General features: G+C 50.6%; 9 protein-coding genes across 9 annotated transcripts; 5 read left to right on the forward strand and 4 right to left on the reverse strand.

Annotated features, from left to right (window-relative positions):
• The first annotated feature begins 359 nt into the window (after positions 1-359).
• P174DRAFT_414183 (uncharacterized protein) lies at positions 360-1,974 on the forward strand. The gene is made up of 6 exons (XM_024824383.1): positions 360-581; positions 639-766; positions 828-927; positions 986-1,127; positions 1,191-1,399; positions 1,459-1,974. The coding sequence occupies exons 1-6, from the start codon at positions 402-404 to the stop codon at positions 1,906-1,908; spliced, it is 1,209 nt and encodes a 402-aa protein (XP_024677863.1). The 5' UTR covers positions 360-401; the 3' UTR covers positions 1,909-1,974.
• A 739-nt stretch (positions 1,975-2,713) lies between these two features.
• P174DRAFT_515966 (uncharacterized protein) lies at positions 2,714-3,370 on the reverse strand (the record flags this gene model as incomplete). Its single annotated transcript, XM_024832256.1, has 1 exon — positions 2,714-3,370. One exon carries the CDS (start codon positions 3,368-3,370, stop codon positions 2,714-2,716), a length of 657 nt encoding a protein of 218 aa, XP_024677864.1.
• Positions 3,371-4,582: 1,212 nt separating this feature from the next.
• P174DRAFT_378757 (flavin reductase family protein) lies at positions 4,583-5,230 on the reverse strand (the record flags this gene model as incomplete). The annotated part of the gene is made up of 1 exon (XM_024822860.1): positions 4,583-5,230. One exon carries the CDS (start codon positions 5,228-5,230, stop codon positions 4,583-4,585), a length of 648 nt encoding a protein of 215 aa, XP_024677865.1.
• A 506-nt stretch (positions 5,231-5,736) lies between these two features.
• On the reverse strand, positions 5,737-6,210 carry P174DRAFT_435381 (GNAT family N-acetyltransferase; the record flags this gene model as incomplete). Its single annotated transcript, XM_024825931.1, has 1 exon — positions 5,737-6,210. The coding sequence occupies one exon, from the start codon at positions 6,208-6,210 to the stop codon at positions 5,737-5,739; it is 474 nt and encodes a 157-aa protein (XP_024677866.1).
• A 1,680-nt stretch (positions 6,211-7,890) lies between these two features.
• On the forward strand, positions 7,891-8,136 carry P174DRAFT_445847 (uncharacterized protein). Its single transcript, XM_024828434.1, has one exon. The coding sequence runs from the start codon at positions 7,951-7,953 to the stop codon at positions 8,116-8,118; it is 168 nt and encodes a 55-aa protein (XP_024677867.1). The 5' UTR covers positions 7,891-7,950; the 3' UTR covers positions 8,119-8,136.
• A 573-nt stretch (positions 8,137-8,709) lies between these two features.
• Positions 8,710-10,054, forward strand: P174DRAFT_515968 (GPI anchored serine-threonine rich family protein; the record flags this gene model as incomplete). The annotated part of the gene is made up of 4 exons (XM_024832257.1): positions 8,710-8,834; positions 8,884-9,015; positions 9,065-9,327; positions 9,385-10,054. The coding sequence occupies 4 exons, from the start codon at positions 8,710-8,712 to the stop codon at positions 9,588-9,590; spliced, it is 726 nt and encodes a 241-aa protein (XP_024677868.1). The 3' UTR covers positions 9,591-10,054.
• A 511-nt stretch (positions 10,055-10,565) lies between these two features.
• Positions 10,566-12,327, reverse strand: P174DRAFT_379258 (alpha-amylase; the record flags this gene model as incomplete). The annotated part of the gene is made up of 2 exons (XM_024822896.1): positions 10,566-11,237; positions 11,314-12,327. The coding sequence occupies 2 exons, from the start codon at positions 12,325-12,327 to the stop codon at positions 10,566-10,568; spliced, it is 1,686 nt and encodes a 561-aa protein (XP_024677869.1).
• Positions 12,328-17,227: 4,900 nt separating this feature from the next.
• ags1 (alpha-1,3-glucan synthase Ags1) lies at positions 17,228-24,689 on the forward strand (the record flags this gene model as incomplete). Its single annotated transcript, XM_024830587.1, has 9 exons — positions 17,228-17,584; positions 17,642-17,817; positions 17,868-18,030; positions 18,054-18,731; positions 18,815-22,867; positions 22,921-24,022; positions 24,076-24,270; positions 24,294-24,588; positions 24,641-24,689. 9 exons carry the CDS (start codon positions 17,228-17,230, stop codon positions 24,687-24,689), a joined length of 7,068 nt encoding a protein of 2,355 aa, XP_024677870.1.
• Positions 24,690-25,685: 996 nt separating this feature from the next.
• P174DRAFT_464416 (putative RTA1 domain protein) lies at positions 25,686-26,624 on the forward strand (the record flags this gene model as incomplete). Its single annotated transcript, XM_024830386.1, has 3 exons — positions 25,686-26,060; positions 26,117-26,302; positions 26,388-26,624. The coding sequence occupies 3 exons, from the start codon at positions 25,686-25,688 to the stop codon at positions 26,622-26,624; spliced, it is 798 nt and encodes a 265-aa protein (XP_024677871.1).
• Between the last annotated feature and the right edge of the window lie 101 nt (positions 26,625-26,725).

The raw sequence follows: 26,725 nt of genomic DNA on the forward strand, positions 1-26,725 counted from the left end.
GCATGAGGGCGCAGGTACCAATTAATCAGACTTCATTTAATGGGCGCAGGGGATTGGTGAAACCCATCCTAAACCCTGTCGCATCCCTGCTAAAGGCTGCTTCTAGGCGCTGAAGAACCTAACGAGATCGGGTATCGTCATAGACCGGATCCCTGGCCACTGATCCGTCTAGCTCCGACGCCCTGCCAGCATTAGATGAACTCGGCAATGACTACGACTGGCATACGAGGGGGGCCAAAAATATACTTTTTTCTCCTTTTTCCGTTCTTGTTGTTCGATACTATTCTTTCGCTTATTTTTTATTTCTTGTCGTACATAGGAAAGCGAAGTCCGATGTTGTTACTCTACGTTCTCGTCCACCCGCCAGTTGGCCATGCTGGCCCGGACGCTTCGTTTCTCTAATGTCGACCGATTCTGCCACAGACGAAGCTGCTCAGGCAGCCTTCCACAAGTCCACGGTTGAGCATTGGACACTGTATGCAATTGGGGTTACGGTGACCCTACTCCGGACGTACGCCCGGGTGAGAGCCGTGGGGTTCAGACACTTACAAGCCGAAGACTTGCTCGTGTGGGTTGGAATTGTGCGTGATACACTCTTGGATATATCTCAATCATTTGCTAATGCCTATTCCGAGCAGGTATTTTACACGGCGCAGACGGCGCTTGCGTACAGCGTGGGTCATGTCGCGCATGGCCTTGCGAATAATGGCTTGACCGACGCTCAACGGGCTGCACTGTCCCCTGACGATCCAGAATACCGGGCGGCGTATGTCTAGTGCTGAAGAGGGCCTGAAATGTTGTGAGGGATGAGGCTCACACGTATACAGGGTAATTGGCTCGAAAATTCAAGTCGCAGGGTGGACGACATATTCGGTGTTGATGTGGTCGCTCAAGTTGTCCATGCTGGCATTCTACCTTCGACTTACAGTAAAGACTTCCAGGACTCATTTTTTTAATTACACATTGGTACTCATGCGCTCGACAGGACGGTCTTGGCCAGCGGTATCGCAATCCCATCTATGTTGGGTTCGCCCTTGTCGTCGGAACATTCCTCGTCAGCGCGATCACGATCTTCGCTGCTTGTCGGCCGTTCCACAAGTACTGGCAGATCAACCCAGATCCTGGCAGTAAGTTTACACCATATTGCGACCTCATCCGATCAATCTGTTCTCTGACAATTGCACTCGTAGACGCCTGCCAGGCTGCCATATCCAAGCCAATCATCTGGGCCTCCTTTGCATCCAACGTATCGACCGACATCTACCTCATCTTAATCCCCATCCCCATGCTCTGGAAATCCCGCCTAAAACTCATGAAAAAGATCGCCGCGACCGTTGTCTTCGGCGCTGGCCTCTTCGTTCTCGTATGCGCTATCCTAAAGAGCGTGTTTGTCTTGGTGGTGAGTCGTGATGTCACATTTGCCACCCCCAGCCGGGAGCCTAACACGCACACCCGCAGGACCCCGTAGATGGCGCACAACTGGCCGGCGAATGGGGAAACAGGGAGGCCTTCGTCGCGGTGGTTACTACCAATCTTCCCATGGTCTTCCATCTCTTTCGATCCTGGCTCTCGCGACTGTTTGGCACCGCATTCGGCAGCTCCCAGAAGACATACAAATTTCCCAGCGGGTTTCACACTATCGGTGGCGGTGCTGGTGAATCCTCCAGCCGCAATCGTCGGGTTCCGCCGACCGTTCATCCTATCAGCGCCAACATGACCTTCAGCGAGAGTGAGGAACGGATAGTTGACGATGTGAAGATGAATAACTTGGAGGCATTTGGTGCACCCGGCACTGGCCGTGACCATCCTCCCGGTGGCATTGTAGTGTCTAATCAGATCGAGATCACCCATGAGAATAGAAATAGCCATCTCGGTGGGAGAGATCAGCCTCGTGGGGGGAATTGGTGATCGAATGTATACAAGTCGATTAGATAGACCCTACAGTTATGAAAGGATCTGTTCTTACCACCATGCAAATTTTATTCAACTTAGTCTCAATTTCCAAATGCGCAGTCGTACTGGCATCGGAAACCCCAGAAATCATAATCGGTCTAGTCTACAAATACGAGCGACAGCGTCCTTCGACCTCCGAAGGTGAGCATTCAGGGTGAAGACATTTTCCAAGGGGCACAATAAGGAAGAAAATATGTACACGGTGCCAAAGAGATGAAGTATAATAATACGACATCTCAAATAGCCATATCTGACACGCTGCATGTAAGTAATGATAGACAGATGCGTGCTTCTACACTCTTGACGCGATGTGTAACCAATCAATTCTGTACTCCCAGCTCCCCCTGTATTCGACAATTGGGCAGTGGACGTAGGTAGGTGGTCCTTGAACTTGTACATTCAATCGAAGGCATTAATGAACTGATAATACTTGCCTTGGACCAGGCAATCCGTGTTTCACAAGATCCAATGACTACCGCAAAGAAAACGACCACATGTGTGATTAGTCTAAAGGTCTACACTCATACACTGGAAGAGCCGGATCATCAAGTCATAGCAGTTTCATTCGTTTTGAGGCTCTTACCTTACCACCCATCTCGTGCAACCTTCATACCTCAAAGCCAACACAGGTGTAAGTACAGATATCAACCGTGCTGACCTTGTTCGCTCCTCAACCAGCCACCAAAAGGAGTATCCCCGAGACACATAGAGCCCGCCAGCAACTTCAACATCCCAGCAGCAATAAATCCTTCGCGACAGATTAGATGTCATCGATTTCACCCGATATACATTTATCAAACGGCAGGCCGACGCCACAGTAAGCATCCTCATTAAAACTGCTGACCGGGCCCAGCTTCAACCACCCGTTCCAGGTACCGCCATGATCCAGACGCAAGCACTGGGTGCCGCAGATTCTCCCATTCTCCGCGTTCCGGATGTACTCGGCGATAGCCCCTTGAATAGTGGATTCCTGAGCCGTCGTATCGCAGTGCTGGCCAGTAGCATAGAACGACCATTTGACATTATCCAAAGCGCCAGTCATATGTCGACAACTCTGCTGGTCTGAAAGGCCCCTGACCAAGGTTGGAAGTCCCAGGAAATAGCCGAGAATATCCAGAATGCCCAGACATAATAGCGCGAGGAGTAGTACGAAGAGTATACCGTGACACACATTGATAAGGGTGCGCTTGTCAGAAGCTCGCCTTTGATGCCAGTCTAGGGCAAGCGTGACGCAGACGTCGACATTGGTACGAAGCAGGTGACTCGGAGCACAGTCTTCTTGAAAAACGTAGTACTGGATGGCGGTGAGAGCGATAACACTGTGTAGCAGGATCGGGAAAATATATCGGTCGCAAGATATATAGAAGTCGTGGGAGCTGGGCATTGGAGGAGAGGATTTCGATGCTGTTAATGCCATGAATGCTGGATGGGTTTTGTTTGATGATGCAAGGAGCTCTGACTTGTGATGAGATCGTCCCCTTGGGAACTGGTGACTCGCTGGAATTCAAGTGAATCGGAGTCGACTGCTGCGAGGAGGAATAAGAGGCCCTTGGAGAAGTCTCGGTTAGAGAGTTTGTAAGTTCTAGGTCTAAGAAACAGTGGCGATATACAATGGGTCAAAACAACCTGGGAGTCGCTATCGTGCGGTTTCCCAGTTGGCAAGTCTCGCCTGCCTGGGCAGCATCTTGCACCAATTCATCTGCAGTTTTTTGGCGGTATGTAGATCTAGTAGCAGTTGCCTTTGCTGCCTTCTCTTTCTTCACGTAGCACACAGCACCAGCCAGTTAGTACGGTACCAATGATCATGGTTTGGCAAGTTGGCTCCAAAAGTCTCATGTTTCAGTGCACGAGGATTCACAAGGCATCCCCAAGAGACACTACGCCCTTCACTTGGCGTGCCTTGGGAGCCTATGTAGCTTCGGCTTCCAGGGAAAGGGGCTGTATTATTCTTGGATCGGTGAACCAGAGTGTCTAGGTGTCAATCCGGGTCAATAAACAAATGGTTGCCTCGGGGCCTCAGGAGTATACAGTTCCAAACGGAAGCGCATCGAACACGATTGTAGACGAACTTGATGAGTTGCAGCCGAGGATTCATTCCTAGCCACGCATCCGATCAAAGGCTCATGTGCCAGCCAGCCCCATCTGTCGAAATACCATCTGTTGAGGAACGACACTTAACCTTCTATATACTTCATTCAGGAACCACGTCTGCCTACTCAATCAGACTTTTGAGAATGCTTAGTTCACAGTCTTCATAGCACCCGCAGTGAAGCAAAGTTCTTGCGACACCTGATGACCCCGTTGTCTCAGACTGTGACTCCTCCAACGTCTGTTCTGTCTCATTTAACCTCTCATTATGTCTTGGTATGGTACTGATATCCACTCGTCTCAAAGCCTGTAAGCCGACTCTCGTTGAATTGAATGCTATGCTTGATGGTCAGGAAATTGGCCCTGCTTTCGCCGGGACGACGTAGTGGTTGGGCACAATGATTGGAAAGGGGGAGGGGCGCCGGGGATGCACTATGTAGCAGGAGGTAAAGAGATTAGATTATAGTATAGAAACTGATGAAGTGGATAACATGTTCTATGAGACAGACAACTGGGATTCACAACATTCAGAGGTTTTAATCTATACACGGTAACTCTCCTCGTCAATCTTTGCAAGTGTCGACTCAGCCAGCTTCCCATCCTTCAATCCGTAAAGATTCTGAAACGACATGATCATCGGTTTCCATTTATCAGGATCGATTCTATTTGCATACCCAGGAAGTCTCAGCTCGTCCATAACATAAGTCCTTAAGATCTTGACCTCAATCGCCATGACGCATCCCTGCAACTCGGCCGGTCCGTCTTTGAAAAGCCCATGGGTATCAACAACCTCAGCTTCCATGTGAACAGGACACTCCTGGATCCGCGGAGGCTGTACAAGATCCGAAGGCACCGGGGTCAATCCCCCGATGCCGAACTTGTCCTTCTCGTACCGATAGCCTCGCTGAGCCTTGCTTGCCGGCACCTCTTGGGTGCCGGTTGTTCGGGCCAGAGCATTAACACATTGGACCATATCATCGCTCGGAAGATTGAGCACGCACTGTCGCGTGCGGATGATGTTGGCGATTGTCTGTGAACTCCGTCCCAGCCCTATGACGGCACGGTTTCCCAACCACCACGCTGATGATATAGGCGCGATGTTCGGCGTTCCGTCTTCGTTGACTGTTGTCACAAGAACGACCGGGGTGCCCCAGTAGAAGATGGCAGGCGAGATGACAGTATGTGCCATGATAGTGTGCAGGTAAGTCAACCGAGCAGCCAAAGGAGCAATTGAATGGCTGTTGGAGGAATTGAACAAGGATGGTGAGCATTGCTTTTTTATCCTGATGGAATTATTTTGAGCTTATATACACAGTCAAAGAACTGGCTCGAACACGAGCAATTTGATTGGTCATATCAATGACAGAGTCTTGTTATTGCCCCTTTGCGTTGACGGTGTTGATAGTGGGTTCTCGTATCTATTCATGACTGGCCAATTTGACAGCAAGCCATCCCTATTATCCAAGAACTTGTATGAAGGATAATTATCTATCAGCTTAGTACTGACACTCCATTGCCTCTAATCTAACGAATTAGAAACAAGGCACATTCACACGCACATACCGACAGTAGCGACATTGCCTCTCTCCATACGCGCACCTTGAAGCTCGACACGAGAGCCATCATAGAAACCCTTTAGGGACGAGCAACATCACACTTCTCGTTCATATACATATCCACATCAATAACTCTCAATCATTTCGACGCTGCATCCCTATCCATAACCATCATCATCCCAAGCTCCTTTGGCGCCGATTCCACAAACCCATTCTTCGCATACAGCTTTCTCCCGGGTGGATCAGCTAACAGATTCACATACGGCTTCCCCTCTGGCGCTTCACTGCGAATCTTCGCCAGAAGCGTCTTGAGAATGATGTCTCCCAATCCTTTTCGCTGATGATCCGGCAGGACTGCCATGTCGGCGATGTGGAAATACCACCCGCCATCGCCGATAATACGGCCCATCCCCACGGGAGTCGATGTTCCTGATGATTCATCTTCGAAAGTCACGTAGCAGCCGTACCAGCTGCCCTGAGCTACGGCAGTTGCCTGTGCCTTGGTCTTGGGGGTGAGACCTGAAGCGGCGCGGAGGTGGAGATAATCTGAGACTGCGGGGTAGCCATCATGAAGACGGTAATTGGGAGGGAGTGGTGGAATGGAGGAAGACATTTGTAAGGTTGATTTCTGTATCAGAATGGACAGTGGTTCTGAATCATATACTCCGTATTGTTCATGAATGTTGCTCGAATATTAATATTGCCACGGCAGCAGGCAACAGCAGGCAGCATCTCCATCAATCAGTGCCAAGATATTCCCGTTATGCACAGTAAAACATCAACACACCTGGAATACCTTCAAGTGCGTCAGATACATGAAGAATTACATTACCCGTTGTATACAGACATGGTTACTAGTATAGGCATTTGATTTATCATGTCAGTGTTCTCTTTAGGAGTCGTGGATCCAAAACTTTCAGCATGCCTAGGGGGCGTCTTGGACGATCCATCAAAATATATTTCTCCCCATTACCTTCAGTAGCAGAACACTGCTCAATATAGGCACGATTTTGCTTCTGGAATAAGTTGCCATGCCTTGATTCTTTATTTCTTTTATCTTTTGGAGCACCTAGCATAATCTAATACTCTACTGATATCCAATGCAACTGGCCTATTGGTGAAGTGAGCATCGAGTTGGTATCAAATCATAGTCAAACACACAGATATCAGTTTCAAGAAGACGCGTTCTGCAGTTCCATGACAGGCTTGGCCATGCTTGGTAGTCCTCAATCCGTCAACTCTCTATGTGTGTATCAACCTGCATACTCCCATGATTCTCACAGTAGTCCCTTGACCTTCCCGCAGCAACACCACGGTGCCTGAGGAAACCATAATATGGTAAAGAAGCTACTATAATGCTTGTACTGCTATTTTGGTATAATTTCTAAGCAGTACGCTGCCGAGTCTGCTCCGAGGAGTTCATCTCGGCCTCAAGCAGTCGAGTACGGAGTCCCACTGACAAGGCGGCATAAGCCGACGGAACCAGGACAGAAATCAGTCAAAATTCGCCATGTGCACTTGCCACCCGGATGGCCCGCAGAACTGCGGATGTACCTTTGAGTTCAGGTTCGGAGAGCACCGAAACAAGCACATCGATCCGGGGACCCAATAATAGTACCGAGCCACTTGTTGCGCGGCGTGCCTTGGGTCTGAAGGGCTTCAATTCTCGGAAACCAGAAGATCTACTCCATAAATAGAAGACCTCGTTATGTCCGGTATGCCCTTTGCTGGACCATTACATTGATTTCTGTATATCCACCCTACTGCTAATCTCAAGGTAAGAATCATAAACCATTAGTCATGACGGAATAATAGGCTTCAATAGCCTAATGATACTACTGAGTAGACTAAGACATAATCATAGGCCAACAGATTTTTACTCTGCGTAAGCATGATGAGAGTGCGTCCTGTTAGCTTAGGACTGCCTTACAATTACGGCCCATAAACGGTACGGAGGAGTACACGTAAGTATTCTGAAATAGTAGGTAACGTACAATACACCGTATCGTCAAGGAAATCTCTGCAACAGTGAAGTCTGGGTCGGACAATAGCAAACTCTCTCAGAAACTGAGCGGGAGACAGAATCTGATTGGTCTTGTCTCACTGGTCAAAGGATCCTCTTCGGCAAAACCAAGTAAAATGATTATTGCTTCATTTATTTCCCTGTATTACTGTTGCAAAATCCCACAGATATTGGAGCCCTAGTGCAGTACACCAATCCGGTAATCCGCCTGGGACTTAACCAGAGGCAAATCCTTCCATCGGGATCCAGGTTGGACACAGACAGGGCGCAGGATGCTGTGGAGCATTGACGATATTACCCTTGTTGATAGTCAGGTAGTCACCCTAAGACATGTTTTGTTGCACTGCTCTTGATTGGAGAGGTCAAGGCGCAGTGGCCCGACCCTTTGCTACAGCTACACGAAATCCTGCAGCTTTGCTACTTGGCGGCGAAGGTTCGAATAACTGTCCGGCTTCAACAGGGGGATATTTTGAACGCGCAGAGTTCGAATGCTGGTAATTATGATGCAATTGAAGGAGATTGAAGGGGCCGAGGGGCATCAAGCAAGGATCCTGGCCCTGTGGATACGATCAGGGTCTGATGGAGGTCCCTGTAGTGCGTGCGTGGGCTTTCTGGAATAGAAGCTCAGGCTGCATTAACCCGAGTAAGGTTACTGTGTATACAAAATTAAATGTACTGAGAATAGACTCGCATTGATTGCTCTGGTTGATTCCCATCAGATCCATCGATTTAGATCCATCGATTGCATCTCAACAAACACGGCTGATGGATACCTGACCGATAGGAGGAGTGGTTCATAGTTGACTCACCCTTGGTTCCTGATGCTGTGATAGGGCTCTGCAAGAGTAAGACATGGCCAGATAATATGGGGTGTCTCTGCTATTTATAAATTTGTAGGATACTGCTCCGCGTACGACTCGATGGTAAGGTAGATATAAAATATCAATTCCCATTGTCCTCGGCGCTCTCTGTTTCATCTTCATTCATCAATCACTTCACTACCTGTCACTCGTTTGTCTGACTTCCACAGCCATATTTAATTTTAATACATTCGGATATACTTTTACTTTTCAATCACTCACTATCAAAATGCGTTTCGCTCTGACTCTCACTGCCTTTGTCGGCTCTGTCGCCGCTCTGTCCATCACCTCTCCCAAGAAGGACCAGGATGTCGACCTCAGCGAGAAGACCACCGTCGAATGGAGCTCTGTTAGGTACTTGACTTGTATACCGTCATCGTATGTTGCATACTGACAAGCATAGCTCTGACCCCTCCACCTTCGACATCTACCTCGTCAAGATGAACTCCTACCCTCCCGTCAACAAGCTGGTCGCCGAGAACGTCAAGACCAGCGACGGCTCCTACACCATTGACGGTCTCTCCGCCGACAGCGGGTACGTCTATTGACTTCGCAATACACTATCATATACTGATCTGTATTAGATCCGGCTACCAGGTCAACTTCGTCTCCAAGGATCCCCAGAACTCCGGCATCCTTGCCCAGTCCCAGCAGTTCAAAGTCGAGTCCTCCGGCTCCTCCACCACCTCCGACTCTGCTTCTAGCACCTCTGCTACTGGATCTGCGTCTACCGCCTCTTCTAGCACCGGTACAGTCTCTAGCACTGCTTCTGCCTCTGCCACTGCCACTGCCTCTGCCTCTGCCTCTGCCTCCGCTTCCACCTTGAGCACCTCCGCCTCCGGCACTGGTTAGTCGCCTGTCCTGGCATCTTCAAGAAATTTTACTAACATTTCTCCCTCTGCAGCTTCCAGGACCTCCTCCCCCAGCGGCAGCGACACCACCGCCTCCGCTTCCAGCACCAGCACCGCCGCCGCCTCCCCAACGGTGCCGGCTCGCTCGCCATCCCCGCCGGCTCTCTCCTGCTCGGCCTCGTCGCCCTCGCTCTGTAAACGTGAACCTGCGTCATCTCAGAAACGAATGATCCGGTTCGCGCCCCCAGAAATCTACTGAGGTAGATAGATAACAACCCGTGTACTGGACGTGTACTCCGTACTGCTTTGTATGTATATGAGGATCTGCAATTCGCATTATTAGACTGTCTGTCCTTATCACTATCTATCCTATCCACATAATTAATGCAATGCTTTGCTTTTGCTTTTTGCCTTTTGCCTTGCGTGTTCTTTACTGATAGATCACATTGTTCAAGATTTCTTTTGTCTTGTATTGCATTGTGCTGCATCCTGTACGAGACGGGCACATACTTCAGGTACGACTTGTTTCAAGGCGTATGCAAGGCGTTACCATTGCAGGGATGTGGGTACCTTAGGCAGTCTGTCACATGTCTGCGTACTCCGTATGGGGGGAGGTCACCTTATTACAGGAGTCAGACTTACGTAATCATTTGAAACCTATGCCACAAGACCAATGGAAGACATTTTGTGCGGCTAAGTCGGATATTTTCATGGCAGAAGACGAGAATCTCGCCGAATTGCCAGTGTATATTACGTGACGGAATAGGTATGGTATCAGGTACCAAAACTCAAACACCGATCCTGAGACAGGCAACTCGTCCAATCTGATTGGCTGATATGCAAGACTGTATAACTCTGCTGTGATTCGACGGGCTGATCGGGGGAAACTAGCGGAAGTCAAAAATCGGCCAGTGGGAGCAGGATTGAATCCTCATCACAGTGATGAGCAACACGAGGCTGCGTATGGTGAGATTTGAATACGGGGTCTTTAAGCGAGTGGAAGAATCTACACGAGCCACGGTGAGGATTTGGTCCAATAAATACCTTAGGAACCTAGGCAACGACGGTGCGGCTGAAATGTCGCATCTTTAAGTTATATGTATGTACATTCGGATGAAAAATATATAAGCATGCATTTACAGAACATTACCGAGTTATTCGCCATCCCATGGAACTGACGTGAAAAAAAAGAAGAATAAATAGATAGGGTATGCACAAGGAAAAAATGCTTCAATCAACACCCCAACCCAAACCCTAACCCAGTGGCTATTGACACCAAAACAGAGAACAGAATCGCCAGCGGTAACCCCGCCGGCGTCATCGACAATACCCCCGCAGACCCTGACGATGCCGGTTTACCCGTCTTCAGCTCGACATAGCTGATGTTTTTGTCGCTAAAGCCGCACAACCCACTGCCGGGCATGAGGTTCGCGGGGAAGAAAACGCGGGGCTCGCCCTTGTCCATGGGGACGATGAGCTGACCGACCCGGTTGACGGTATAGTTGACGCAGTTGAGGACATCCATCGCCACTACACCGGGGTTAAAGCTTACAGGCAGGTACAGGTCGTACGGCTCTTTCTGGTTGGTGCCCTGCGTCGAGAGGAGCATGATGGTCTGGCGGCCCTCGATGCCTTTGCGGAAGGCGAGCTCGCTGGAGCCCTGGTAGACCGGGTATGTCTCGATGTCGAGATAGTTGTTGTCGAGGTTGTATACGTGTTTGCGGAGGCGGTTGAGTTTGGCGACCAGCTTGTACAGCTCGGCGTCGGTGTTGTAGCCGGACAGCCAGACGGCTTCTCGGTTACTGTTGTTGGCGTCATATGCTCCGTTAAAGTGCTGCTCCTGCCCCTGGTAGAGGATCGGGATGCCGTCGAAGAGGATGTTGAACGTGACTACATTCTTTGCGAGCTAAACAGGGGTTCAGTTCATCAGCTGAGGGCCCGCGGGGGTGGGGTAGCCTTGGGGGGAAGGGGTCGGTTCCTACCGCCATGTCTGAGGTCATGTTGGCAAAACGGTTCACGTCGTGGCTCTCCGTGAAGATGGTCATGGATGTGACGTCGTGACAGCTGTTCTTCATCACTTCTACGATGTTTGCCAGGGAACTCGTGTTGCCCTCGGTGAAGGCTTGGATGACGGAAAAGTAGACGGGGAAGTTGGGAACACTGGTGATGTAGTTGTTCTTGTAGTCGCAGATGATGTCCACTTGGCGCTGGTACACCTCCCCGGTCATGAAGGTGTCGCTGAGCGCCTTGCCGAAGTTGGCCAGGAAGCCCGTGTCGACGTGCTTGGCCGCATCGATACGCAACCCGTCAATCGAGTAGGTTGAGATCATGTCTTGCGCCCATTTCTCCAGCATGCTCTGGACGTCGGGATGTTCGGTGAAAAGATCCGGTAGTGCCACCACGTCATCACCAGTTTGACACCTTTGCGCTTCGGTGAAATTATCCCAGTTTTCGATGTCACAATAGGGGTGGTAGTAGCTGGAACTGTCGAACGGCTTGAGCGTCGAGTATTCGATATGCGTGGCTGGGTCGCTGCCGTTGGTGACGTAGGCCATGTTGTTGATGACCGTGTCCACCATCAGGAACATGCCCCGCTTATGCACTTCTGCACTCAGATCCAGCAGATCCTGTTTCGTGCCGAAATGCGGGTTGAGGCTGTAGATGTCTTCGGGCCAATATCCGTGGTAGGCTTCGCCGTACGACACCCGGCCCTCCACGTTCTTCACGACGGGAGAGATCATGACCGCGTCGAACCCCATCCCCTGAATGTAATCCAGATGGTCAATCGTTCCTCGCCATGTCCCTCCGCAACGAATGTTCTCGGATGCAACGCATCGCGCTGTTGTCGACCCGTCGGTGCGGCCGAACCGATCGGTCATGGTCTGATATATGGCTCTAGGTTTCCATTGTGCCGTGTTTGCTGCGAGCGACGAGGCGACCAGGAGGGAAAGAGAAACGATGTGCATGCATCGCCGTGATATCGAAAGCGAACTCATGGTCGGAACATTGATCTGAAGGTAGGACTCAGTGAATGGGGTATGATGCAACAAATGGGCGATGTGCTGATCCTTGGCACAACAGTTGTCTCGTTTCGATTGAAATTCTAGAGTCCCACAACAGAACTAAATCATCGGCGATTTGGCAAGTTTTAGATACGTCGAAGCAAAGTGTTGACAAGATAGGGAATAATTTTCGTCGAATATCCCCAGAACCACTGGTACCGGCGGGAAAATTGGCGATGACGGCTAGAATATTGGAGAAAAACAACGAAAGAACAAGGAAGTTTGTAGGAATAAACTCAAAATTAACGAGGGACGACAGGTTAAAGAACGACGGGCTTGATGGCAGGCAGGATATAGAACGAATGACTGAAGGTAGGAGAAGGAAGGGACAGAGATTAAACAGGCCAACGAGAGAAGCAGCAAGAAGGGGCCTCGAACTCAAGATTGAAGGGAGTTAGCGAAAGAGAGGGGAGAGAACAGAAAGGAGAGGTCAGGCGGGTAAGGATTTCCTGCTTTGCTGCAGAAACTTTAGATTAAAAGAGTGGAATTGTGGGGGAAACCATCAAAACCATCAGGACCATCTCTCTAATGATTCTAGTCTATCCGTTTTTCTCCAGGATTTTCCTTGGTAAATGGCCGATGATGGACATGTGATCAGTTCGTTAGTCTTGAGGTTGTTGATGTATTGCCTCTTCAGTCGCTCTTTTACATATTGCATAGTACTCGGGTGTGTTCAATTTGATCTCTACCGAATTTACTACCTAGAGATAAGGCACAATTGACAAGACAAGCCAAAGCACACTGTGTGGTGCCTGGTACCTGCGTTTGTGAGGACATGTCTTGGGTCTTCCGGGTGCAACCCGCACATAGCCGGACCAGACCATGAATGACCACTCGACCAGTGCCGTCCGATTTCTTAATATAGTCTTAAGCTATATTGCTTCGGACCACCTCCGCAGCATTGGCATGAGTCTTTAAATCCATAACAGAAACAATGGACAGAAAGTATTTAACAGTATAGGGTGACCTGATGATTCTTGTTGATTGCCCTCGTGAGGGGGTTCTCCGTCTTGAGTCCCTTGCAGTGTTCATGAACCAGTGATGGTCCCATGGCTGATCCTATCCACATCGGGAGATCAGAGTGGCCTTCCAAGTCCGAGTTCAAGGCAAGTTCTCAGTCGTCCGTTCTGGCTCAGGTCCCGCGCCCACATTTCCTCTTCTAGCTAGCCATCCACCTATGTCGCCTTATTCGACACATCCAAGTCATTATTCTCACACAACGGTCAAATTATAGACTACTACGTTGATACTACATATTCTATAGAGAGCTTGTCACTGGCTGGAGGCAGTTGATGTCCACAGTGGCAAGGAAGGACTTGGTACCTGAATTAACCTGAGTTTTAAGCTGCGTCGGGGCCTTAAAAAGTCTGACCATCTATGGCAGTCAATCAGGGAGAAATCTTTACGGTCGGGTCACACAAGTCATCACATCGTCACATTTGTGGGATGGGACGTTCAGGAACAAAACATTGGCCGAAAAGGAGGAAAGAGTAATAATAACTTGGAAGGAGGTAGTTGAGTACTTGGATGTGACCTCACCATTGCACATCAAGACAAGAAATATGTCTCAGACGATCAGTCATAGGCACTCTTGAACAGGCATAGTTCCTTAAGCTAATTCGAAAAGAATGCAGTTAATTGGTCCGTATGAGGAACAAATATCTTGTTTGGGTTCATATTTTGGACATATCTAGAGTAGTTGACGTGATGATGGATCATTTATGTCACCTGTCATCAAAGAACTCGCACAATGACTGCCAGGTTCAGAAATCTGTCCATCAGAGGACAAACTTCTCAAGTCGAGCCGAATTACCAGGCTAAGCTCAGTCAAGATAGTTAATCCCGTTGTTCCTGATAGATACTGTACGCAGTATGAATACTAAGTTTGAACAACAATACAATACAATACCAGAAATATGACACTGATGATTCGCCCACTCCGCACCTACAAGTAATCATGAGGTAACGTACCGTCTGTAACCGTCTCAATTGATGTATGGTAACTTACAGCTGCCCCTTTTCCAGTTCTGTTCTAGGATGTTCGGTTACAGACCCTTAGCTAATAATACCTAGTCTAACCTAGTCGACCACGGAAAAATTCTGAGTAATTATTAGCAAATGTCTGAGAGATGGATTTACTCGATCCATTCGGACCGATGCTCGGCTACTTCGGTTCTTAACCAGAGATCTTGTATTCAGTCTGTGACATCCGTGGTACGTCCTCTGTAAGTCTGTAACATTGTGCCTGTCTACACTGATGGGAATTTAAAGTACTGCAAAGAGTACTTTTCAGCTGAGAATGCTTATGGAGTATTGGTGAGAATCGAGTCTGTGGCACCTATCCTCGAAGTCAAGATACGAACTGACTGAGAGCTGGTAGTGTAAAGACCAGGGTCTGGAGTTGACACTTTGACCGACTCCGACGCCACCGTCACGCCACGACACGCTAGTGTATTAATCACTGGAGCCACTGATAACAATTTTATTGTACCCTGTAGATTGACAGTCTGGGAGATCCGGTTGTTAATCAATTTTTCTCCAGATGGTTCATGAAGCCATGCATCTACAAATGTAGGTCTTTTCCCATGGTATTCTGAGGAAAATGTTTTGACTAAAACTCATCTCTTGTAGACTGAGGTACCCCTGAAGGCATCTTCTTAATCGACACAGAAATTATGATACGGACGTCTGGTCTGATACATCGAAGGATGCAACCATAGCAAGATAACAGTCTTGGCAGACCTATTCTCACCATTCTCATTGGACTGGCCGACCAGGAATACCCCTGATTGAAACCCGAGGATGCTGTTCAACCCCGTCGCTCGTCGCGATTCGTCGTCGTTGACATGATAATGAGACAAGCGGACATCCATCGTCCAAGATATGTGCGCTGTCATTGCAGATTTGTACGCTCAAGTCCAATAGGAAAGCCTATTTCCCTTCCGGGACATTACAGTAAGACATTTGTTTCAATCATTTATCCTCTTTTATCCATGGTAGCGGACATAGTAGAGAAACTATTACCTACCGTCTCAACTCTCAGCCCATCAACTTCAACGAACCGACAAAAAAAACCCACAGTTGCTGGATAAAATCAATAATGACTGGGTATGAAGAATATAGACCAGCTAAAGCAAAAACTTCTCTCGTTCTTGGCGGAAAAAGTTACACAAAACGGATCGCCCGGAATAGCCATTACCGAAGGTTTAGCGATCACTCATTCCCATCACAAAAGGAGAATGGAGACGGAGTACAGACAGCACACTCGGCTACCCATTTAGTACCTATATTAGCTAAAAAGTAAAAGTATTTATAGTATCCGTTTTATCGCCCCGATCCAGTATTGAGAAGCGACTCAACGCCTTATAAGTGGCTTGAGCTCATTGGGCACAATATAGGGCCTAGTCCCGAATCGCGGACCAGACTCGAGGAAATCACCGTTGGGATCCACTTTATGCTCCACTTTGGCCCATGGAACAATCAATCGAAGGGTCTGTGGATAGATTTTTTCACGCTGATTACAGAGTAAGCTTTACGAGAGGGAATGGCCTCGGTATTGGCTGAAAGATGCTGGGCTCACCGGATTTGCTTTTCTGCTTGGTTTTGCTTCTTGGCAACTCTGTTTCTTGGGAGCTGGCATTCAGCTCTCAGCCACTGTCCCCTCTTGTAAGATACTGTCCACAAGCCCGAGCAGTCGGATTGGTTGTCTGCTGGGGCTCTGCCTTGTGGCTTTCATGGTCCACGACTATCTATCAACTTTGTTAGACCGATACACGGTTCGAGCCGCTTACTTCCACGCTACAAGATCCCCCTCTAGTAAAAAAAGGAAGTAATGAAAAAAAAGAAAATGAAAAAAAAAGAAAAGAAACGTGGGAATGGGAAAAGAGGGACCGAACGAGGCTGAAAACTCAAGAGATGAAGACTGCAGGGGCAAAGAGGAGGTCCATGGCATCTTATAGGGAGTAGAACAGCGCCTAAGTTACAAGTGAGATAAGACAAACATCATCACCATGTGCTGAAATAATAATCCCCTCTTCTGCCTGAATCCTTCTTTGCTACTCCGTACTTCTACTTCCAATTTGATAACGGCTCTAATATCCAGTCCGCCGCAGAGACAAAGTCGTAACCTCTGGGAGGGTCCGCATAATAATAATAGGAGAGAGGATAGTGTATGAGCAGAGCAGAACGACGAGATACTACTACTGCCTGCACTAATCCCATCACCATCTTAGCTCGTCATGATATTAATAGTCTATTGACAGCAATTTCGCTTGGTCAGTGTGCCAGTCTGTCTTGTCTTGTCGGTCTTGTCTGAGTATTATTATTATTTCCCCATTGAAACCCCGATTATTTGTTTGATCTCTTTTCTTTTTTAGAAACTTTGATCCTCCTCGTTTCTTCTCTTATTCCTATCCCCAATCCTCCTCAACTCTCCTCCTCCTCCTCATCCCCTTTCTGTCTCTCGTTGTCTGTCGTTTCTGTCGTTTCAGCTTTTTTGGAGAGGAATACTCACTCCCTTCCCCTCCAGCCTTTCGTTTCGTCGGCTGTGCAATTTTGCCTACATTTTCTCAACCCGCCGTTATCGCCTTTGTCGATCGCTCGTTATCAGTACAAACAAGCAGCTCATCCGACATCTACGATTCGAAACGGAAAAACGAAGAGAAAAATCGCAGGAGAAATTTGGCATAATCAGAACTGAAAGTCGCTAGCAAAAGCACATTACACGCATAACGACAGACATATTGTGATACCCCCTCCAGTGCATGGGTCGATTCCCACATATTCTTATCCACCGCATTGCTCAGAAGCAGCGAACAGAAATCCACCACCCACGATGAAGTGGGGATGGACCGGGGCGTTGCTGGCCTGGTTTGCGACAACCGCATCATGCTGGCCGTATGACGAGAGCCTGGTCGGGTACAACCTCAACGAGAACAAAGAGGCCACAAACCCGGCGGAGTACTGGGGAGAATGGCCGGACCATAAGGGCAAATACTTCCCCTCCCCGGAGAACTGGCGGTTTCCGTTCTATACCCTGTTTTTGGATCGGTTCGTGAACGGCGACCCGGAGAATGATAATATCAACGGGACGCAGTTCGAGCATGATATCAGCTCCAACCAGATGCGTCATGGTGGTGATGTGGCCGGTTTGGTCGCTACTTTGGACTATTTACAGGGAATGGGGATCAAAGTAGGCCTTTTTTGACTTGACTGATATCTGGCGGAAACGTGATACTGACTCGGACAGGGCATCTATCTTGCCGGAACGGTCCTCATGAACCAGCCTTGGGGCGCAGATGGTTACTCTGCATTGGATACGACGCTTTTGGATCAGCATTTTGGTAACCTTGACACCTGGCGCAACGCGATCACGGAGATCCACAAGCGGGGTATGTATGTGGTATTCGATAATACTATTGCTACGTAAGTCTTCCCAGGCCCCATTCTCTGCGTGCGGACTGACACAATACAAGTCTTGGTGATCTCATTGGCTTCGAAGGCTATCTCAACACCACCACCCCATTCTCGGTCAAGGAGCACAAGGCGCTGTGGAAAACCGATCGTCGCTACGTGGACTTTGACATTGGCAACGACTACAACTCAACGTGCGATTACCCCGTTTCTATTATGAAGACGGTACCCCGCTTCCTTCCGATCAGCTGGTAGGCTGCTTCAACAGCGATTTCGACCAGTACGGTGACATTGAAGCGTTCGGTGTTTTCCCCGATTGGCAGCGTCAGTTAGCCAAGTTCGCGTCCGTGCAGGATCGTCTGCGTGAATGGGTTCCGAACGTGCGAGAGCGACTGATCCGTCACTCTTGCATAATCATCGCCTCCTTGGATATTGATGGTTTCCGCTACGATAAAGCCACCCAGGCGACGGTTGATGCTCTCGGCGAAATGTCCATGGCATACCGGGAGTGTGCCCGCGCCGTGGGCAAGAACAACTTCTTTATCTCTGGAGAAATTACCGGTGGTGATTACTTCGGTTCGATCTATCTCGGACGAGGCAGGCTGCAGAACCAGTGGCTTCCTGACCCCGCCCAAGGCCCCAAGATGACGAATGAGTCCAGCGCCCAGTATTTCCTGCGTGAGGCGGGTCATGAAGCCCTTGATAGTGCTGCGTTCCACTATTCCGTTTACCGAACCTTGACCCGTTTCCTGGGGATGGACGGTAATCTCGCTGCCGGGTACGATGTCCCGCTGGATTGGGTCGACATGTGGCGACAGATGCTCCGGTCGAACGATCTTGTCAATGCGAACACGGGCAAGTTCGACCCCGGCACATGTACGGTTCGACTAACCAGGACGTCTTCCGGTGGCCAACTGTGCAATGGGGTATTGAGCGACAGTTGTTGGGCACTTATATCACAACATTGCTCCTTCCCGGTATCCCTCTATTGCTCTGGGGTGAGGAGCAGGCCTTTTATGTGCTTGATGCCACTGCTACCAACTATATTTACGGTCGTCAGGCCATGTCCCCTGCAACCGCCTGGAGAGACCATGGCTGCTTCAGTCTGGAATCCTCGCAGTACTACAAGTGGCCGATTGAAGCTGGCCGGAAAGGTTGTCAGGATGATACTGTCGCCTATGATCATCGTGACCCTTCCCACCCGGTGCGCAACATCCTCAAGCACATGTATCAGTTGCGTGAGCAATTTCCCGTTCTTAATGACGGTTACACCCTCAACAACTTGTCCAAGTCGACCGTCGACGTGTACTACCCGGGTTCCAACGAAACCGCCACCGAGACGGGAATGTGGTCTGTCAGTCGCGAAATCGATCTTGAAGTGCAGGATTTCGGTTCCGATGACCTGAACTCGCCTGTCTGGATGGTCTACCAGAACAACAACCATACGGTCGATTACCAGTTCGAATGCAGCGACGAGCACAAGGCTTTGATCGCTCCCTTCCCTGCCGACACCGTCGTCAAGAACTTGTTTTACCCCTGGGATGAGTTCACCTTGACGGCCGGCCCGTCCCAACGAACCTTTGGAAATGCGACATTGCCTGTTGGCTGTCATGGCAATCTGACCCTCAATGCGTTCGAGTTCCGGGCCTACGTGCCGAAGGAGTTGCATCGCAAGCCTCGCCCGATGATCACCGGCTTCACGCCTGGCCACGACGTTCCAATTCCTTCCACTGTTGCGCCTGATGCTTCTGAGAATGTGCACATTGAGCTGGAGTTCTCCGAGGAGATGGATTGCGATGGGGTCACCAAGTCTATTTCCCTGACCTCCTCCACCGAGTCACTCCAAATCCCGTCCATCGACACTGGCTCTGTCCATTGCGAGGCTATTACCAACACCACCACCAAGTGGACTGCTTATATCCCCAGCAAGTGGAAGTGGACGGCCGATTTGACCAATGTCTACAACGGTATCCACCAAATCACTGTGAAAGAACCTAAGACTAGCAGTGGCAACGCCTCCACCAACGCCACCGATCACTTCCTTTTCCGCATTGGCCAGGTCGATAACCCGATGGTCTTCACCAAAGCCAACTACTCGACTAGTTTGCTTCATGAGTATGACAACGGGACTCTGTTCATCCAGCACCACGCTGCAGGCGCGGATAAATACCGCTACTCGACCAACTGGGGAACGACCTGGTCGAGCTGGACCAAGTACAATGGCGGTAACGACACCATCGAGGAGCTGCCGTGGCACGGCACCAAAGGACAGCAGTGGGAAGGCAAACACGTCCGCGTGGAATATTGGAGCGGCTTGACCGGTAGCAGCGACTACTACCAAGAAGGCGATGTGGGCTGGCCTCACAAGGTGCCCCGTCGATTCCCTCATATCCATTTCAACGGTCCTTTCAACCAGTTTGGTTACGATGGCGGTCTCCCCAACAAGCTCAAGCTAGACACCACCAGTGGGCGATGGAAGTACCACTTCACCTCCGAGTGGCCCGCACAAGCACAGATCAATGTCTGGGGCATGAACCCCGATGGCAGGCCGGACCAGAGCTGGGTTCTGGGCGACATAGACGGTGACCATGTCTTGGACCGGATGCCCCCGTCGTCTCTGTCGGCGACCATGATCAATATCACTGACCTTCCGCCGTCACCTCACCTCGCGTGGATTATCTCGATCAACGACGGGACCATGCGGTATACACTAGAACCTACCGGAGATCAAACCACGCAGATGGCCATGTACATTCTCTTCTGGATTGTGCCCCTGCTCACAGGCGTGGTATGCGTCTACGTCTTCATGAAATCCTTCTACCAGGTCAAGTTCAACCAGGTCGGTGTCAGCGAAAAGCGTACGCTCATTCCCCTGGCCCTTCGGCGGAAGCTAAAGCGTGCTCGCAATGGCGAGGGTGAGGCGATGAACCCCCTGATGCGTCTGGCCAACAAGTCCGGTTTCCTGCAGAGCGCGACGGACCTCACGGCCGGCCCTGCGGCTTCCAAACGCCGCATGGTGCTCATTGCCACCATGGAATATGATATAGAGGACTGGGCTATCAAGATCAAGATCGGTGGTCTCGGTGTCATGGCTCAACTGATGGGCAAGACCCTCGGCCACCAGGATCTCATCTGGGTCGTGCCCTGCGTCGGCGGAGTGGACTACCCTGTTGACCGGCCAGCGGAACCCATGATCGTCACCATTCTGGGCAAGCCATATGAGGTCCAGGTGCAGTACCACACCTTGCAGAATATCACCTACGTCTTACTGGACGCTCCAGTCTTCCGTCAGCAGTCCAAGTCAGAACCCTACCCACCGCGTATGGATGACCTCGACAGTGCCATTTACTACTCCGCGTGGAATCAGTGCATTGCTCAGACTATCAAGCGGTTCCCCATTGACCTTTACCATATCAACGATTACCACGGTTCCCTGGCACCCCTCTACCTCCTGCCGCAAACAATCCCCGCCTGTCTGTCTCTGCACAACGCCGAGTTCCAGGGTCTCTGGCCCATGCGGACCGAAAAGGAAAAGGAAGAGGTCTGCTCGGTTTTCAACCTAGATAAGGAAATCACCCGCCGCTACGTTCAGTTCGGTGAGGTTTTCAATCTGCTCCATGCCGGTGCCAGTTATCTGCGTGTCCACCAGCAAGGATTCGGTGCTGTCGGTGTGTCCAAGAAATACGGTAAACGTTCATACGCTCGGTATCCCATCTTCTGGGGTCTCAAAAAGGTCGGCAACCTGCCCAACCCGGATCCATCGGACATTGGCGAGTGGAACAGGGAAAAGGCCCTCGCCAAGGGGGAAGACCCCCCTGTCGATCAGGAATTCGAAGCTGGTCGCGCGGAGCTCAAACGCCAGGCTCAAGAATGGGCTGGCCTGGAGCAGAACCCAGACGCTGATCTCCTCGTGTTCGTCGGTCGGTGGTCTATGCAGAAGGGTGTGGATCTGATTGCGGATGTCATGCCTGCTGTTCTTGAGGCTCGTCCCAACGTCCAGCTGATCTGTGTCGGCCCTGTTATCGATCTGTACGGCAAGTTCGCTGCCCTGAAGCTGGATCGTATGATGAAGGTCTATCCTGGTCGTGTCTTCTCTCGTCCTCAGTTCACTGCTCTGCCCCCCTACATCTTCTCTGGTGCTGAATTCGCCCTCATCCCCTCTCGTGACGAACCGTTTGGTTTGGTCGCCGTCGAATTCGGCCGTAAGGGTGCTCTCGGTATCGGTGCTCGCGTCGGTGGTCTCGGTCAGATGCCTGGCTGGTGGTATAACGTCGAGTCGATGTCCACTACCCATCTGCTCCATCAGTTCAAGCTGGCGATTGACGGTGCTTTGAACTCGAAGCCCGAGGTCCGTGCTAAGATGCGTGCTCGTTCAGCCAAGCAGCGGTTCCCCGTCGCTCAATGGATTGAGGATCTCGAGATCCTGCAGGGTACATCCATCCGAATCCACAACAAGGAAGCCTCCAAGTCCAACAATCGCCCCGTGACCCCTACCGGCCCCATGACACCTCGCGGACTGGGTGCTATGAGCCCAACTTTCCCCGCTAGTGGAACCCAGACCCCTGTTGGCATGCACTCTCGCGAAGCCAGCTACGTGAACCTGAGGCAATTGTCAGAAATTGGCCCACAGCAGCGCGACACCATCATTTCCTACAGCAACAACAACGCTGGCCGGGAGATGACTGAGAAGCCTGCTCCGGGATTGAGCCGTAAACTGTCGCTTGGTGTCCGTTCTGGCCCTGGCCATCTCAACCGTCCTGGTCGGCGTGGACAGGGACAGCAGGACCTTGCTCTGCCCGATCGCAGGGATGGTGGTGATGTTTCTGATATCGAGGAGGAGAGTGATGATGATTTCATTGATCACTACTACGGCGACGATGAATATACTCTTACGCCTGAGCAGGCCGAGGAAGGTCGACGACTCCAGAACAACCCCCAGTCCCAAAGTGGACGTGCCACCCCGAGAGAACTTGTCCGCTCCGCGCAATTCCCCTCGAGCCCATCCGTCCATTCTGATATGGGTCTTGCTCCCCCACCCGGCCATTCCTGGAACCTGGCAATCGTCTGAGCAGTGCCTCGGTGCTGTCCGTCGATTCCATCGTTGGTGACAAGAAGGACTTCAAGCTGCAAAAGGTGGATCCCTTCTTCACGGATAGCCATGGTGACTACGCTCGCTTGTTCGAAAAGAGTCTGGAGAACTTGAACGCCGCCAACTCCGAGTCGCAGCTCTGCATTGAAGAGTTCCTGGTCAAGAGTGAAAAAGAATGGTTCGACAAGTTCCGCGATGCCAAGCTGGGTCGTCTGAATTCGCCCGCTCCATCTGTCTTCCGTGGTAAGCGTGGTCCTTCGCCTGTGGATTCCTACTACGGGGATGACGCCTCGTCGCGTATGAGCCCGGATGATGAGCAGTCCCAGGAAGATGACGAATTTCTCCTAGGCAAAGACTATGTCCCTCCGACCGGCCTGCGCAAGTGGATGCAGCTGCGCATTGGGGACTGGCCAGTATATTCCCTCTTGCTGGGCTTGGGCCAGATCATCGCCGCCAATTCGTACCAGATCACCTTGCTGACTGGCGAGGTTGGTCAAACCGCGGAGAAGCTGTACGGAATTGCGACCACTTACCTGATTACCTCCATCGTGTGGTGGTTTGTCTTCCGTTACTTCAAGTCAATCGTCTGTCTTTCCGTCCCCTGGTTCTTCTACGGTCTGGCATTCCTTCTCATCGGCCTCGCCCATTTCGAGCACGATGAGTTCACCCGAGGATGGATTCAGAACGTCGCCAGTGGCTTCTACGCGGTCGCTTCCTCCAGCGGGTCGATTTTCTTCGCCCTCAACTTCGGTGATGAAAGCGGTGCACCGGTCAAAGAATGGGTCTTCCGTGCTTGTGTCATCCAGGGAACGCAGCAGGCTTATGTCATTGCGCTGTGGTACTGGGGTTCGACGCTCACCAAGGCCTCGAGCCAGGGCCTCTTGACCACCGAGAACAACATCGCCAACACCTGGAAGATGACCGCCATCTGTGTTCCGATTACCGTATTCCTGTGGGGTGTCGGTCTTCTCATGTTCTTTGGCCTTCCCAACTACTACCGCCAGAGCCCTGGTAAGGTTCCGTCCTTCTACCGCTCGGTGTTCCGCCGCAAGATCGTCCTCTGGAACTTTGCCGTCGTCATCATCCAAAACTTCTTCCTCAGTGCTCCTTACGGCCGCAACTGGAACTGTAAGTCAACTTCCATCTGTCAAGTGAAATCGAGATACTAATCCCTGTTACAGTCCTCTGGAGTTCGAACCACGCAACAACCTGGCAAATCGTCATTCTCTGCGTCGTCTTCTTCGGTTTCGTCTGGGCCGGCTTCCTCTTCATCCTCAGTCACCTCTCCAAACAACACAGCTGGATCCTCCCCGTGTTCGCCTGCGGTCTCGGCGCCCCCGCTGGGCCCAGATCTGGTGGGGTGTCTCCGGCATCGGGTACTACATGCCCTGGGTCGCAGGCGGGCTCACGGGCGGCGCCCTGGCATCCCGCAGCGTCTGGCTGTGGCTGGGTGTTCTCGACGCGATCCAGGGCCTGGGCTTCGGTATGATCCTGCTACAGACCCTGACCCGCATGCACATGTGCTTCACCCTCATCGTGTGCCAAGTGCTGGGATCCATCGCCACGATCTGCGCCCGAGCCTTTGCGCCCAACAACGTCGGGCCCGGCCCTATCTCGCCCGATCCCACCTATGGCGCGAGTGCTGTGGCGAACGCGTGGTTCTGGATCGCCCTGATCTTCCAGCTGCTCATCTGGTAAGTTCTTCTGATCTGTTTACCTACCTCGAATATAGCTAATATGTTGCAGTGCTGGGTTCCTTCTCTTCTTCCGCAGAGAACAGCTCTCCAAGCCCTAAGGCACAGGCAGCACCATCGCTCCTTAACGATTTGATTTCCTTGTTCCTGGCATATTTTGCATATACATGCTTCCTGTATAGATACGACATTTTGCATATATAGATGTGTCATGACTACCTCGCTGGGTCTTTCCGCTGTGGCTTGATGTCCGGAGTTCAACGAGGGTATGACCATGTGTTTATAGAAAGTTACATAATACTTAATTGCGCTTTACCAGATGCAGTAGTATGCCGTAGGGCCCTCTTATGGCTTGCTTCTTGTCCTAGGCACATGTACCACCTTGTACTTCTCTAGATAGCTAAGCTATTGTAAATAACTTGTTGATTCTGTTCTCCCCAAGTGTTGTCCATGCTTACCATCCTTGCGGACCGAAGAGACATGGCAGTAAACCAAGGCTTGGCCGAGTCTTGGTACAACCACCTACTAATCAACAATCAATATGCTAGATGAGGGCAAGAAATCCTACTGCCTAACACCTGACCAGCTCCAATCAGTAAATACTGTCACTCTGCCAGGCAGTGGACTCGTGCCAAGAGAAGGTAAAAATAGGGAGAACCCTGACGGTATGCCAAGAGATAGTTCGGACCCGATTTAGCGTAGCGGAACGAGCCTATTTTTCTGTAGCCAATCATCAACTTCCTGGCCAATACGACTAGGCCAAACTTGGCTGGTATATTACGGTTTTTCGCATCTGTCGTATTTCCTACTGGCCAAGCATCAAGAAACGGAATCATCTGGATGGAGATGAATGAGACGGAATGCGAGTGCGAGTACGAGTATTGAACCAATGAATTTGAATATTCAAAGGCAGCAGAATTTTTACTATGGCGTTTGTAAAGAGAACATGGTGCCAGATGTGGACTATATATGTCCCTATTCCATGTCCAAGATGCCTCCTCGAACAACATCAAGGACCACTGCAGTGCACTATCTTATAATTTGCCAAGTTACCTCAAACCAATATTTGACATATTCCCAGTCATCGACTCATAGCCATGGCCTCAGACAAAGACAGCATCTACTTCTACAATCCCTCCCTCGCGGCTTCCGTTCTCTTCGCCATCATCTACATCATCCCCCTCATCTACCAGTCCTACATGACATTCATCTTCCCCCGCAAAGCCCGAACCCCACGAACCAACTACTTCATCCCGACGGTGATTGGCGCCGCCCTCGAAGTAGCAGGCTACGCAACCCGCTGCGCCAGCGTCCAGAAACCAGCGAATATCGGCCTCTACGCCGTCTCCAGCACCATCATCGTCATCGCCCCGGTCTTCGTCTGCGCGAGTCTCTACATGCTTCTTGGCAAGCTGGAGGCTAGCTCCGACGGGGGTGCGAAAAAGCCCGCAGCTTTTCTGCGTGGGGGTCGGGTCGATGGCTGCCGTGGGTGTTTGTGACGTTGGATATTCTTGCGGTGCTGACGCAGGGGTCTGGGAGTGGGATTGCGTCGTCGGGGAACTGGGAGGGGTCGACCAAGGACACGGGGATTGGGGTGTTAATTGGAGGGCTGGTGTTGCAGATTGTTACGTTTGCGACGTATCTGGTTATCATGGTTTGGTTCCATTGGAGGGCGATAGCCGAAGGTCACCGGTTGCTGCATGGGGTTCGGATGGTCATGAGGGGGTTTATATTGCCGGGTTCTTTATTATGGTGAGTCTGGATTTTACGTTTCGCAAGGCTACTGCTAACAGTTAAAGCTCCGCTCAATCTATCGTGTGTTTGAATTTGTGTTCGGCATTGACTCGTACACGTTTACGCATGAATGGCCGTTGTACGTGCTCGAGGCTGTTCCCATGCTTGTTGCCTTGTTGGTACTGGGCTGGTTCCATCCGGCGCGGTGGTTGGCAATGTCTGAGCTGGAGGGGGAGCAGGTCTATTCTCTGCGCAAGTCGTCCAGACGACGACGAAACACCGAAGAGCAATCGCTAGCTTGAAATTATGGAGCAAGACAGACATGGACGGGATTTTCTACATCTTCATGCTTTGGGTTAAACGGAGGGAATTGGGCAATACATACATTTTCTGAGCAAATGAT

This window comes from Aspergillus novofumigatus (assembly GCF_002847465.1).
Source record: "Aspergillus novofumigatus IBT 16806 chromosome Unknown P174scaffold_10, whole genome shotgun sequence".
NCBI classification, from domain to species: Eukaryota; Fungi; Ascomycota; class Eurotiomycetes; order Eurotiales; family Aspergillaceae; genus Aspergillus; species Aspergillus novofumigatus.